Source organism: Cotesia typhae, unplaced genomic scaffold (assembly GCF_013202065.1).
Source record: "Cotesia typhae breed Kobodo isofemale line unplaced genomic scaffold, CoteBio_Ctyphae contig_5, whole genome shotgun sequence".
NCBI lineage: Eukaryota > Metazoa > Arthropoda > Insecta > Hymenoptera > Braconidae > Cotesia > Cotesia typhae.
Window position 1 is genome coordinate 8,962,745 of NW_027423757.1, and position 15,576 is coordinate 8,978,320.

At 33.5% G+C, this 15,576-nt stretch overlaps 1 protein-coding gene and 1 long non-coding RNA gene across 2 annotated transcripts in view; one reads left to right on the plus strand and one right to left on the minus strand.

Moving 5' to 3' along the window:
• LOC141530835 (uncharacterized) overlaps nt 1-15,576 on the minus strand; it is an 83,822-nt gene that overhangs the window by 25,167 nt on the left and 43,079 nt on the right. The window lies entirely within an intron of this gene.
• The window catches only part of Ser (protein serrate), a 39,489-nt gene continuing 35,097 nt past the window's right edge, over nt 11,185-15,576 (plus strand). The window contains exon 1 of the mRNA XM_074248190.1: nt 11,185-13,430. Coding sequence (XP_074104291.1) covers nt 13,383-13,430 — 48 coding nt within the window. The 5' untranslated portion in view covers nt 11,185-13,382. The remainder of the gene's footprint in view (nt 13,431-15,576) is intronic.

Genomic DNA, 15,576 nt, shown 5'->3' on the forward strand with positions numbered 1-15,576 from the left:
ATTGCTAAAATTTAATGAAAAAAATGATTCATTTCCTTTTAATTCCTCCGCGAGTTGGTAATTAAAAAAATCACCTGTTCAAAATGAAGTTAGCGCCTTATTAATTATAATGATCAATCATAACACAGTCGTCATAAAATAAGATTTATAAAAGATTTTTTTTTGGGTATAAAAATGAATTTTTTCCGCGCATTCTCATGACATAATCTGGTTTAATATAAAGTGCACGCAAAATTCAACAGAGCGTCTCTTTAGGAGCGAGCGAGAGGCCAAGGGAGTAATGGAACCACTGACGTGACCAGCGTGCAGTAAAGACCCGCCTCGAGCTTGGGAAGATCCGTGCGATACAAACAAAAGGAGGCAATTATCTCTTATAACCGTCGTTATGTAATTATTGATCGATGAGTGCTTTTTTACTTTGTTTTTACATGGTTTTTTGTGTTTGATAAGTATCTAAGGAGATCACGTACGACGATATGCAGGACAATGAGCCCGTTCTTTAATTTCGTTCACAGGTGGTGTAAGACGGAGGAAGCTTGCTTGAGATTTGAGTGAAAAAAAGAATAATGAATAAATGTTTTTTTCTTCCACAAAAAGTCTTATCAAATTCGTAGAAAAAAAAGTGAAATTTTGTTTAAATATAACTTTTACATGTGGTGGGCATTGAAATAAAATTTTGTATTACCCCAAAAAAATATTTTATAAAATAATAAAGCGATAAGTAATCATGGTCATAAATAATTATAGCGCGTGGAATTTATTTGATGCGGTAGTAGTGAAAATGAGCGATGTCAGACAACTACCGGAATTTTTGGCTGATATACGAGTGCATTGATTCCCGGCGATCGGCAGTCTTATTATATCAATCGAGTCACGTTATAAAATTAAGTATAAAGGACCACCGCGTATGTTTGATGTACTTGAAATAAATGCCGAAGAGCAATTATAACCGCGGAATGAATTCCTGGACCGGCGATGAGATTCGACAAGATCAAGAATCAGATCCTCTTGTTCCAAATGCACGTCACGCAACTTCAAATACTTATTCTACACTTTAACGTGACTCTCCTTTTATTTGACCGCTTCTTCTTTATCTTTAGCCCTCGTTTTACGCTCTTCGTCTCAACTCTACTCGCAAACATTTATTTAGTGTGCAGTGTGGGGGTTTTGAATCCTTCAATGGATCACTCGACGTACCACGGTCAGAGACGATGACAACGACGACGACGACGACGTTGGTACGTCGTAAAATCCACGGAACAAGTCGTGTGTCTGTAACATTGTCACATCAATGCCCCGCGATTTCTTTTGTATTCTTTTGTCTGGATGTTTCCTTTTTATTCATCTTACTCTGCGGTCACTCAACGGTACATTTTTAAAATCAAGTTACACCGGACTCTGTATACATTTATTTATACATATATATATATATATATATATATATATATATATATATATATATATATATATATATATATATATATATATATATTATGTAGGATAATGTATCTTTAATATTATTATATATGGATTTATTTTTTAAATTTAATTATTTTCAGATTAAGACGACACTTTTTATGCCTGAGAAAGATGTTTGGGTTTTTATTATTTATAAAAATATTCGTAGAATTCATTTTTTGCCTGCATAAAATTATAGTTTGCAGTCAGTATATTATTTTCTTAGTTGATTTTTATAGACTTTTTATTAAAATTTAAGAGTTACATACACGTTGAGGAAAATAAAAATAAAAAAATATTATTCATCAACCGTTTTTGTCAGATTGAATTTAATATAACGTTAGTTATAAAATTTTTTATTTAAAATTTAAACTTTTATTTTATTTTCAAAAATGTTCCACTGAATACGAGCTTGAGTACCAAAGATCGTAAAAAAAAATTCAGTATCAGTAAAGATTAATTGAATTTTAATTTTGTCCAATTAAAATTTTTTAGTGTATTATCTATAATCAATATTCACTTTGAATGCAATACTTGATCAAACATTTGTATTAAAAATATTTAATTAATTTAAAAACCGAAAATCATGTATAATAAAGATTATTCACTCAAACATTTTTCCTTGGACAGTAAAATAAAATGTCACAGTATCGAAAAACATTTAAATGAAAATGAGTATTAATGGGTGTTTTATTAACAGATAGTTAAAATAAAGCATAGAACACATTCATATCTATGTTTGTACGTATGTATGTATGTATTAGGGTGGGTCAAAAAAATCGAATAATTTATGTTTGACTTTATACTCTGAAAAATAGGTTCATAGACACCTAAAAAGAATTCTCTCCAAGTATAAGCTCTTAATTATAACGGGAAGGTCCTCCGCTTTGCGGGTTTCTATTTTTTTCGAATAATCAGATAAAAAAATTTATATCTCGCTTCCAACTGCTTGGAAAAATATTCCGTGGCATAGATTTTGTGAGAAATTGAATGCTTTACAAAAAAGGTCTCTTATGACTTTTTCAAAAACTCAACCGATTAAAAGATATTCATAGTTGGAGTTTGGCTATTTTAAGGAAAATATTCGTTTTTATTATGAATTTTATAAGTCGATGAAAAAAATTATTTCGGATTGCGGAACTCATGATTTTGTAGGAAATTTACTGCTCTACAAAAATGGTCTCTTATGATTTTTGATTAAGTGAAGCCGTTACGAGATATTCATCGTCAAACATTAACGAATATCAATATTTCCAGTTTTTGATCAATAATTCGATAAATTTTAATTTAAACTATGAGTTTCAGGAAAATTTACATAAATTTGAGTTTCGATCGATAAAGAAATGTTATAAACAATTTTTTTAATATTGTTTTCAGTCTTGAGCTTGTTTGATTGCATTAAAACAAGAAATTAGAGCATTTTTTTCGACATATAGCCAATGATTAGTTTAATTTGAAGTGAATGACATATTTCTTTGTCAAATTTAATATGAAAAGTATTGAATCAAGTGAGAAACAACCAGTATTTAACTTTTTTATAGATAAATTTTTTATTGAATTATCAATTGCAATATAATTGTCTATATTTTTAACATAACAGTACGCTATTACTATAAATAATTTCTTTTATTACAATTTGGGAATGTTTTTGATGTTCTTTGACAACTTGCAATAAGTACTGGAATTGTTCTTCATTTTTGTCAAGCATTGATTATATTCACTGACTAATGCAACAGCTCGCTCTGCTGAATCATTGACAACTTTTAGTTGTTGAAAGTATTCTTTATTTTCGAGATAACTCTCATTAGTAGGCCATAATTCAACATCGACATCAAGAAAGTCATACGGTAGATCGAAGATTTTGAAAAGATTTAATGACTTTTTAGACACAAAGTCACTCAGAGTTCTCTGCGCCAATGAATTCAAATCTTTTTAGCAATTACAAATCTTTTAGCTTTAGAATCTGTACCTTCACGAGTATTAACAGCTTCAACAATACTTTTTTTACTTCTAATGGAACGCCATCGTCAAACAGTGATAAAATGGCAAGTTCATCGCTCAAATACCATAAGTGCGAAATCATTTTTTCACACGTAGCTGAAGAAATCAAAGGATTCATATGTTTGTACTCCAATAAATTTTTCATAAACTGCAAGTCATGATAAGCAGCAGTTGTTGCAGAAGTTGATGAAAACCAAGCTTTTAAATACAATGTGACTATAAAAATACAGAAATGACGAAGACCATGCAATTCTTTCTGAGAGAGTTTGAATTCATCTCTGAATAGATACATTTTCAAACTATAAATGGCCTTAGCCATCCATCTAGCATGATGAACAGCACCAGGACGTTTGAAAGAAATCTTTTCTTGAGGCATTTCTCCAAGGAAAATCAATGATAATTCCAATAATTCTTTATCTAACTTATTATAACATTTCTTTATCGATCGAAACTCAAATTTATGTAAATTTTCCTGAAACTCATAGTTTAAATTAAAATTTATCGAATTATTGATCAAAAACTGGAAATATTGATATTCGTTAATGTTTGACGATGAATATCTCGTAACGGCTTCACTTAATCAAAAAATCATAAGAGACCATTTTTGTAGAGCAGTAAATTTCCTACAAAATCATGAGTTCCGCAATCCGAAATAATTTTTTTCATCGACTTATAAAATTCATAATAAAAACGAATATTTTCCTTAAAATAGCCAAACTTCAACTATGAATATCTTTTAATCGGTTGAGTTTTTGAAAAAGTCATAAGAGACCTTTTTGTAAAGCATTCAATTTCTCACAAAATCTATGCCACGGAATATTTTTCCAAGCAGTTGGAAGCGAGATATAAATTTTTTTATCTGATTATTCGAAAAAAATAGAAACCCGCAAAGCGGAGGACCTTCCCGTTATAATTAAGAGCTTATACTTGGAGAGAATTCTTTTTAGGTGTCTACGAACCTATTTTTCAGAGTATAAAATCAAAAATAAATTATTCGATTTTTTTGACCCACCCTAGTATGTATGTATTGTACAAAAGTAATGGAGATAAATATTAAGAGAGAGGAAGATAAGGATAGAGAGAAAATGAGTGAAAAAGAGTGGGATAAAAAATCCGGTTGAGGTTTGCAAGAAATTCCTGCAATTTAATGGAATTCTTTGATTGGTGCCTGATGACAGTGGTCGTTGAGACGCCTTCGATATTCTCCTCACGTACGTACCACTCGAGGTATTTATAAGAATCAAGAATTCTGTTTTCTCGGATATATTAATAGGAGCCTCGATATATCTGTACTTACTAATACCGAAGGCACACACACAATTACCGCTTATTAAATTCACCCTCACCGGAATTAAATTAAAAACCTCGGGAATAAAAAGACCGGGCTTGCAACAAAACAAATCAACCAAAACACAAGTTTAATAAATTTATAATTTTATCCCCAGAGAAAATTCAACAAATAACAATCGACAATAACCCTAAAATAAATTAAACGAACCCATAGAATATCATTTTGGACTTATTCGGTGCATTAATTGACAGTATCGCGATTAGATTAGATAGCAGCGTCTGTGGTGGTGAAGGTGAAGCTCAAGCTGACGATTTCTGGGTATGGGTAAAAAAGAACCCAGTGTTCTGTCGCTCGCTAAACGGATTTTGATAAATCTAGTGTAAGGCGCCGTTGTCTTGTCACTTGTCCTCTGTTATGTGCACATCTACACACCTGTTGACTTTCGACTGTCGACTGGTACGTGGTACTGCCCAAACCCACCAACACAAATCTCGGTCCAAACCTGAAACCCAAAATGGTTTAGTGTCCTCACCCATGCCGATGATACATCTCCCTCAGCTGTCTCACTCCCACTTGTTTTAATCTTAATCTGTCCGTCGAGTTAAAAAATAATTTTATTCTTCTTCACTCCTGCCTATTTTATTCTACCGCCTTGTCGTTAAAATATAAACCTACTCGTTCTCGATTTTGGTCTCCCTCTCAATAGCTATCTCGCTCTCGCTCTCGCTTTTTAAAGTCACATTCACCTCTACCTTTACTTGTCCGGGCATGTATATATAAATACCGAAAATAAAAGATCGTGGGTCCTGCTATACTCTCACTCTCAATATATCATGATGACATTTTTGGTGACATCTTGATGGTCCTACACGTCAGCAAGCATTTTTACTAATGGGACTTTAACTAACGATTTTTAATTTTAACTTGTACAACTGGTTTTCCCACCAGAAGACAGTTGTATTCAGAAGAAATAAATAAACAAACATGAGAAAAAATTATATAAACTGTTTCTACCAGGTTCATGAAATAACATTGTGTACATCTTGTCTGTTAATTATTGCTGAAGTTATCAGTATTTTTGGTGAAATGTATACTATACAGAAATTCAGACATTCACCGATCGTACTTTTCGAAAAGAATCCTAGACATTCATCCATTATTTTCAAAATTAGTAAAAAATTAATTTAATTAATTAAAAATTTTATCCAAAAATTCACATAATTATTTTTATATCAACAAAACAGCTCATTATGTTTTTTTAGAAAAAGAATTGAAAAAAAAGGAAATTAGATTTTTTTTAATTAAAAAAAAGAAAATAAAGCGCAGGATCAAGTTTAATGGCAGCAAGGATAGGGGCTTTGGTAAGGGGAGAGTGCAAAAAATAAAGAGCAAGGTGTGATATTTGTTATAGTGTAGGGACCAATACCCACTCGATTAGATAACAGATGGAGAGCTGACTCAAATTCTTACTCTCTCATATCTGATCGGTGCGAGGATTATTCTGTGTAATTGCAGAGCTCTTTGACTCTGTCTGCATGTCTGGATACACATGGATACATATCGTCTACGGCTGGGTCTGGGGTATGTTGTTTTAGTCCTCGGAGTTGTTGGTTATTTGGTTTAGTTGTATATAGTATACAGTGTGGAGTGTTTCTCTGTACATACATTGGGCCTTATGGTATGAATACGAGGAAGATCTGCGTGCGATGCTTTCCGAGCTGGCCGGCAGCTCCTATCCACGCACACGCGCACTCGTGACGGCTTATCTTAGCTTTCGCTTTTTTCTCTGACACTAATTAACCTCGTGCTATGAAACTCTTATTTATTTTATTTAAGAGTTTTTAACGAATTAAAAAATACGTTTTTTAATGTCTCGTGTTAAGAGATAACTGTTGATTTTTTATCTTTATATTTTTATTTATTCCACGTTAATTATTACTTTTTATCCTCATTAATAACTATTAGTTATTAAATAATAAATCCCGGCTGTCCTCTTCGTGTTCTATGTGTTGTATATTATGTTCTATCTTACTGTCAATTTATACTTTTTTTATTTTAATTGCAATCCTTAATTTTTATAAGCCTTACAAAGCAAATTTGTTTCTCTTTATCCCGACGTTTATCTTGCGAGAGAGTTAGAAAAGGAAAAGGAAAAGAAGAGAAGGAGTTTGCCGTATACTGTCGAAACCGCGTAATCTTTATCCTATCGCTATACTACTATACACTACACTGTTATGTGGATTGTAAGCTCGTCTTTGACCTCTTTCAGCAACTTGACGACCCCGAAACCTGCATAAAACTAAAAAATATTTACCACTAAAAAATAACCATCGACAAACAATCTTTACTTTTTTTTCCATGCACTATACTGATAAAAAAATTAACTTGATTTAAAAGAAAAAATTTTGATCTAAGATTTTATTCTAATTGAAAAATTTTTTTCTTTCCGATATAATGTAAAAAAAAATGTATTTTTGAGTGAAACAATCAACCAATGAAATAAAAGCAAAAAGACTATAAAAAAAATTCTCAACAAAATACTAGCTATTTTTCACATGCACGAGCCATCAGCCAAGTAGTCGGACATTAATCTCTCCGGCATTCTTGGTCGCGATAATGTATCAGAGATTGCGGATTTCCTAATCGCCTCACCTCTGCTTAGTTTTAACAAAAGTTGATCGGGGTAAAGTGGCAGATTAGTCGTACTGTGACCAACAATAACGCCAGATAAGATTCTATGTTTTTACAAAACTAAACCAAAATAAATTACAAGTTACAAGTTACGAGGCAGACAAAATACAAAAGTAAGGTGTAAAGTGTGAAGAGGCAAGAATAATAAAGGAATAGCAAAGTAAAAGTAAAGTATAAAAATACGAGATCCGTACTTTATATTAGCTATATGTATAGCATATATACGCACTCACTACATAACACACAGTACACGGTACGACGGGCCAACCAACGAACGCTTGGTGTGATCCTTCGTCCGATGTTGCCAACTCTTAGACTTGAGGGACGACCGCGTGTGTTATTGGTACCGCGGTAGTGTGGTGCATGCCCGCGAGTAATAAGAGAAAATAAGTTGAGCCCCGAGGTATATAAGATGTACAAATATATATATACAGTATACAGTACACAAGTACAGTAGAAATGGCTGGAGGGGCCTCAGAGGCCCAAGGGGAGCAGCCGTAGGGCGGCAGCTAAAGAAATATATATATATATATATATATATATATATATATATATATATATATATATATATATATATATATATATATATATATATGTATACATATATACGGTTCGGGAAAAGAGAAGACGGTGAACCTGTTCCCGAGGGAGTTCCTTGACCCTCGAGGCCTCTCTCTGACTCTCTTAGCTGCTGGTGGTGGTGCTGGACTGCTGCTGGGACCGAGTCGAGTTGAGTAGCCACCATGATGCCCGGCGGGCCCTGAGTAGCCGGACCCTGAGGCCCAGACGAAGACAGACGCTGAGCACCACTAGTGTTTGGTGTTGCCAATCTTATTATCTGTGTGCTGGTGTGTTTGTACTGGGGCTGGGAGTGGGAGTGGGAGTGAGTTTCCAGCTCAAGAGCCCGGATAACCAGAGAGAAAGAAAGATTAAATTTTGTTTTGCGAGGAGAATAAAAAGGAGGCCCCCAGCATCCCACTACTGTGGGACTGGGGCTGTCCGTCAGAGAGTAGGTATTCTTGTATAGCTGAGAGCATAACAGCCACCACCTATGCGATAGATATGCCGAGGGGTACATGCTTAGCTCTTACTCTTACTCTGTACGTATTGCTCGTATAGTACCTGTACTTAAACTCTACTCGTGAAATGGAGTAGATTGCGGTGGGCAATTTGCGCGTCAGAGTAAACCCGTCCGGCAATTGCTTTGTTCTATTCAATTCTTTATTAATACGTTAATTCAGGTCACTGTAATTACTTTTGCTTTGTTTCGTAATTATTTTATTTCCTTCGTATTTCGCATCGATATACTGAATATCGCTGCTATTCTTTCATTCGTTACTGCATCCCCCATTGTCAATGATATCATTTTATTCGGCCTTCAGTAAATAAAGTTGCTATTGAGATGGTTTATAATTTTATAAATTTTAATATGAATTATCAGGAATTTTAATTGCATTGCTTTTGATACTATATAAAAATTTCTAGTGATCAAAAAATTTCATAACAAGTCAAAGTAAAATTAATTGTTTGGTTTATTATTATAATTTAAAAAAAAACGATAATAATTTGGTGATCAAAGAAAAGATAAAATGTTTTTTTTTTGTTTTGTTTAATTTGAATTAAAATAACGGATAAGATTGAATGATTTTGTCGATGAAAGATTTTAGCAATGGGTTTTGATAATTGCGAAAGACACGCGACAGAACCAGCATCCATTATTCATAGCTCGAGAGACAAACTCCCTCATCTTATTTCTCTGGGGCCTTTATATTCATGTCCTACCAAATTGTTCCTCGCCTTTGAATTCACATATTTATTCTGAGCGGCGAACAGAGACCAGAGACCAGAGCGGAAGAGCTCCGAAAAAAGTATAATAAAATGAGAATGAGGATAAAAAGAAAAGATTAAAATAAGTAATAATACTACTAATAATAATAACAAAGTCAAGGGGAACGATAGTAGAGGGTACGCAGCAAGACATATTGATGAATTTTATCGTTAAGACTGTACTCAAACACATTTTTCTTCATCAAGATCCTTTATCCGACGAATGAGACCCGGAGTTCATTATCAACCACCGATTCAATAACCATTACGCTCGACGCATGACGTTGACAGCCATGAAAATACCCGCAGACAGATATTATATTCTACGCTTGTACATTTATTTGTCGCGAGGATCTTTTAGTGAAGTCTCAGATACTCATCGCTCGTCTGTTGTCAATGAGCCCCCGTCATATCATCGTGCTGATACAATTAAATAACCGATTACTTCAATTATGTCAGATTATCAGACATAAATTTATCAATTATCTTTCATTGTAATTAAATGAGTACTCATGAGTAATTAATCTTGATGAACAAAAAACAGACATATACTGTCAAAAATTTAATGGATACCGTGTGATGTATATTCAAATGTTTACACCATTAAACGTATGAATGTCTTGGTGCTAATGATTTTATATTGATTAAGAGAGTTTTATGATTTCGTTAATTTGTGAAGAATAAATTTCTTGGCTTGTAAATAACACGGTTTAAAAAGTATGTAGAAAAAATTTCCACATTTGTACTGTAAAATTTTTTACAGTGCATATAATTACATAACCAACTATAAAAAAAGCTCTTCGAATTCAAAATGAGCCTTCAATTTAAAAATTCATCTCCAATTTTCCAATTGATTAATCATAATTGAGTAATAATTTTTTACGCTGAATTACATCCTCAGTTTCCCTTGGATAAATTTAAATTGACTTGTTACATTAGATGGTTTCGTGGTTAAATCTAATAACGCGTGTGTATACACATAATACTAAACAAAGAAAATTTTCTCAGCAAGTAAATCCTCAGCTGAGCTGAAGATAAAGCTCTCTACTCGTCTCTCGGCTGTTTGAATTATAAAATCCTCCGTAATATAAGTAAAAAGCGGCTAAAATTATATTTAAACAGCAATGCGGAATATTTACACGGTCAATAAAAAATAAAATTCACCGCGCTAAATCTTTGGTGAGATACCATAACCAGCCAGCATCCAGGCTGGTGCAAGTGTACAAACACTGTACTGTATTATATATCATACACTATATACTATATACTACATACTGTATAGTGTTAGAGTGTATAGAAAGGCGTAGGATAGTGTCCATAGGTGTAACGAGAGGGGCCTCTAGAGGTGGACTCTGGATCCGAAGATCGCTAACATAACTTGAGTAAAGTCTCTAAGAGAATCTCCTCACATTTAAACTCGACGATCTATTCATACAGAACAGGTACAGATACAGCATCACAATCAATACACACAGGTATAAGTAATGCATGTGTGTAAAGGAGAAATGAATACAGACTCTAAAATCCAGAAACACATAACATAACACAGGTAAAACCTTACCGAACCGGCACGGGTGTACAAGGATCAAGCTGATGGTGGTTGCTACCTATGTGTATAAGTAACATAAGCAAGAGGATAGGGCATCACTTGATCCCCCGGAGGTAGGCGGGAAGAGCGAAGGGGATCTAGAGGGTAGCCCGAGGGCCACGGGGTCTACTCTCAGCTCTTTCTCTTTCTTCATCTTGTTCTTCTGTTTCTTCTGTTGCTCTCGTTCGCCTCCTCTCTTTCGAGCCCTGAAAAATCACTAGAACGCGGTCTCTCTCTCTCTCTCGGCAACATTATCCACAATAAATAGTCGCGGTGTTGCTCTTTCCCTTGCTCATACTCTTTCACCGGCTACCTGTCTCTCTTCCTCAGGCTCTTTCTCTTTATCTTTTTCTCGTCGTCCACATAACGTGAAGAGGACGAGGGCACCAGAGTAGGGGCCGCGAGAATAGGGGGGGAGGCCTGAAGGCCGGCCCGCGGCTCTAGCTCAGTATCCCCGAAGCAACCGACTCACGTGTACTCAAAGCAAGTGCCCGAGCTTTTACAAACTCAAAAAGTTTATTCGCGCGCGTGTACACTTTTCAAATAAATATCAAGTGGAATACCTTCGTGCATTAACTTGCCATCGCGGAAATAATTTATTGTGCCGATAAAATTATAAATAAAACTGTTTCTTAAATTTATTTTTTATAAATAATTTATTGACAAGCTGACTCTACTGTTGGTTTGTTTTGGTTTATCAGTTTTGGTGAATTTTATTATTTGGAGTGATTGTTGATTCAGAAAAATGTGTGTATCGCTCAGATGAGACGAGATGAGGTGAATAAATATATTTATGAGTGAAAAAGGAGTTTAAAATCATAAGTCGATTATTTGCCACAGTCCCCGCGGCAAGGACGCCGTGGATGGGTAGAAAGAGTAGAAGGAATAAGAAGAAGAGGAACAAGAAGAAGTTCCAGGTGTGTGCTACGCAAGAGATCTTCAATAAACGGTCGACAACCTCTGTTGTCTATTTTTTCTAACTTCGGGGGTGTCTATTTTTTTAAAGCTCCGATATTATTTCGCTTTAAATTTAAAAAACTTTGATTTTCATTGAAAAATACTGTGAGCTTTTATCGATTTTTGGTGTTAATGTTTTATCAGAGAGCGACAATTGCGGAAAGGACTATTTGTAGGTTAATCCGAATAACTCTCTCTTGAGTGGAGCCTGGAGGCTGTGCCGTCGTTTAACCGGCAATGCGCGACGACACAAGAGAAAAAATGTAAGCGAAGCAAGTGATAAAGCCAGCAGGTCGTGGGAGAGAATTGGCGACGAGATTTTCCATGCACATGCTCACGTCGCGTCGGATGCATCGTCTTACAACCGGCAACTTGGCCGCACCTCGTGATTACATCAGTCAATTTTGGGAATAATAAACTATTTATTGTTATTTGAATTGTTATTTGTACTTGTAATAACAAATCTTTAATTAAATTATTTATTGATCAATTGAAGTGAAATAAAATAAGAAAAGCACGTGGTGATCGCACGTGTTTTTTGGAGCTAAAAAAGTAACTTGTGCATAAAAGAGCATAGTCCTTAAATGTCCATCAATTACAGGGCTTACTTGGCCTTTTTTACCGACCTGAGTTTAGTGTGCTGTGTCTGTGAGCCACCAGTTTATTGCAAATTGTAAAAAAAACGTTAAGTAAAGTAACACTTGGACTACTCGGGCTTGAGCTTGGGAGATAATTAAACGCGTTCCATCCCAAGAAAGACGCAAAATTGTCGGCGAGGATACAAAACAGTCGTCTTGGCTGTACTGTTGACGTGCGAAAATAAGAAACGACATTTTATTCCAATTATACGATTAAAAGTGCTCGTCTTTTTGTTTTATCGTTCATTGTGTGTGTGTTTATCTCTTTGTGTGCTGGATAAATTGTTAAATAATTGTTGTGGATAAAAGTAAATAAAAGTTTTTTAATTTTTAGTTCGAGTACGTATTATTATAACGGACATACATTACATATACATTTTATTGTATATGTATTGTAACAAAAGTTTGTGTGGTAATTCACCTGTCGAGCCAACGTGACACCCTTTTGTTTTTAAAATATTTAGCAATTATTTATATTAATTGTACGAAAGTCACGATAAAGACCAAGTACTGTCTTTATTTATTATTATTTTTTATTTATTTGGATGTGTTATTGTTTTATCATGTGAGAACTAGTGATTTGTAGTCGAGTGTATTTAAATGATTATTTAAAAATAAATTTTATAAAAGTAATAATAATAATTATTATCTTAATTATTGTGATAAAGTGAGTGGTTAATCAGGATCCATATAATATAATATAATATATAATAGTGGATTTAAACGCATTGTGTATGACGAGGATACATATTTAGATGATATAAAATTATACTGTGGATTTTAAAATAAGGAGTGAGAATATAATATTATACATCGAGTTTTGATTGTTGGAATAGCCGTTGTTGCACTTTGTGTGTGACAAAGTGGCTGAATAAAACAGAGGTGAGGCAAGTGTGGTGATGCGGTAGTCGCGAGATTCACGAGGGAAGCCATGAGGGCTGCCGCTGCTTACGTCCTGTTTTTTGCCCACCTCATACAGGTATACTTTATACTTATACTTAATCTTTTTTACTCTTTATTGTATTTTAGCTTTTGTAGAAATTTTTTTATTGTCATTATTATTTTTCATTGTGGGGGACTAGTCTATTCAATTTCATAACCCGTTGGCTCACGAGTTGTACACTCAAGCAATTGTACCTGAATTATGGGTTATAATAATACGTTTTATGTTTGTATACATACACCGGTATTTTTCTCATCCAACAAATTTTTCAGAGCGTTTATTTATTTTTCATTATTAAATGTACAAATCATCAGTAAATTGGAGCAAATTGTGAATTTTTAGTTTTTCGGTTCACAGAAGTCTCCTTTCAACTTGAGTAAAAACATTTCGATCTAACTTTACCAAACTGTAATTCAATTTTTCATAGTTTTTGAATTCTTGATAGTTAGTTTCACTCCCGAGGGATCGAATGAATATAAAATCATCGACTCTGCAAATTTTTTGCAGTAAGCAAACTTGTTTAAAAGCTGGTTAACTTTAAAAAGTATACAATGGAAAAGTTTATAAGTTTCTATGTCTTTATCAGCGAATCATTTGTTATTATTAAAAGTTTCTTGCAGTATTTTTTTATCAATACCTTACATCTTAGTTTATGAGTGAAAAATTTTTCGACATTAATTAAAAATATTAAAACATTTAATTTCATCAATAAATTACTAAAGTTTATGTACGGAAAAATTCTATTAAGAAATTTATTAATTACTGATAAATTTATGGATCATTAAAATGAATGTTTAAAATATCAGAGTTCTAAATCGATTTTCAAACACTTAACAACTAGCCTAAACATTATTCAAAGCCTATTTTTTCCTCAGCCTGAGAAATTCCAGTAAATATCCGCGTTAAAAAATGTTGAAATAGACTGCGCGTAAAAAAAAAAATGGTTAAAAAAGATGAATAACTTTCTAAGACAGCGATCGGCGATTCGATTGAACGAATATAATCTTCATGCAAGATCAGTAACAAAATCCTTCTCCGTACCAGTAAAGTATCTCTACAAACACGAATACAAATACAAATTCAAATGTAAATAAAGCAACCAGCTCGGCTACTACAACAAGGATCGAATCTTTCCTACGGAGGATCAGTAAGCCTGTAAAAGCAAAAAGCAATAGACGAGTCTTCTTCCTCATTATTATATTCCGGTGGAAACTTTCTCTCATGTGACGGACAGCCACGCGGAATACATCGCTTAAAACCCATAAAATTAACGAGCTGTCGAGCTACATCAGACTCCTCCATACTCTCTGTGTCATGGTGAAAATAACCCACCATTTCATTTTTTTATTATCGTATTAAATATATTTAATACACTACAATAAATAAGCGGGACTACACATAATACAGCTTTACGCTAGAACCATATATTTACTAGACTTTAGACTTTAAACTCTTAAATGTATTATATTTTAATTATATTCATAAAATGGGCAACACTGTTGAACATAATTATTAAAACTTTAACTTAAGTGATGAATAAAAATAACTCACTCTTCTTCTATTCATATTCTAATATATATATAAATGTTAAGAGTTGAAATTTTTATAGCAAAATAAACGCATGTTCGTGTAATATCTGTTGATGCAGAAATATAAAATAGTTTTTAGTTGCGAGCGAGTTATGATCGGCGTTTAAGCGACTAGATATTTTCGAATAACAACATAATGTATTCTACATCCTATATTAGACATTATCCTACAAAAACATTTGCCACTATTTCTCTCACAAACATTTATTCTAGTGTGTTATTAAACCATTCTGTGAATAACTCTCCAGATAAACGGTTAACGTATTGTCGGATGCTTTCAAAGTCGTATACTAATAATATAATAATATAAGAAAAGCATTGTTTATGCCACTCTTCACCAAGCTTGAGTAACAAAGAAATAAAATAAAATGATATGATGGAAATACATTAATTTAACCGTCCGTCTTCATTCAGTAATACCTTTATTGCATAACACGCAATCATCAGAGGTAAAAAAGCCAATCAATTAATCAACTCGAGTAAAATAAACCTTCGATGAAAAAAATGAAAGAATAGCAGACTACAAAACAATCGAATAATAATTTCAATATTTTCACCTACAAAACAGCGTTAAGCAGGATGCTAAACCCACG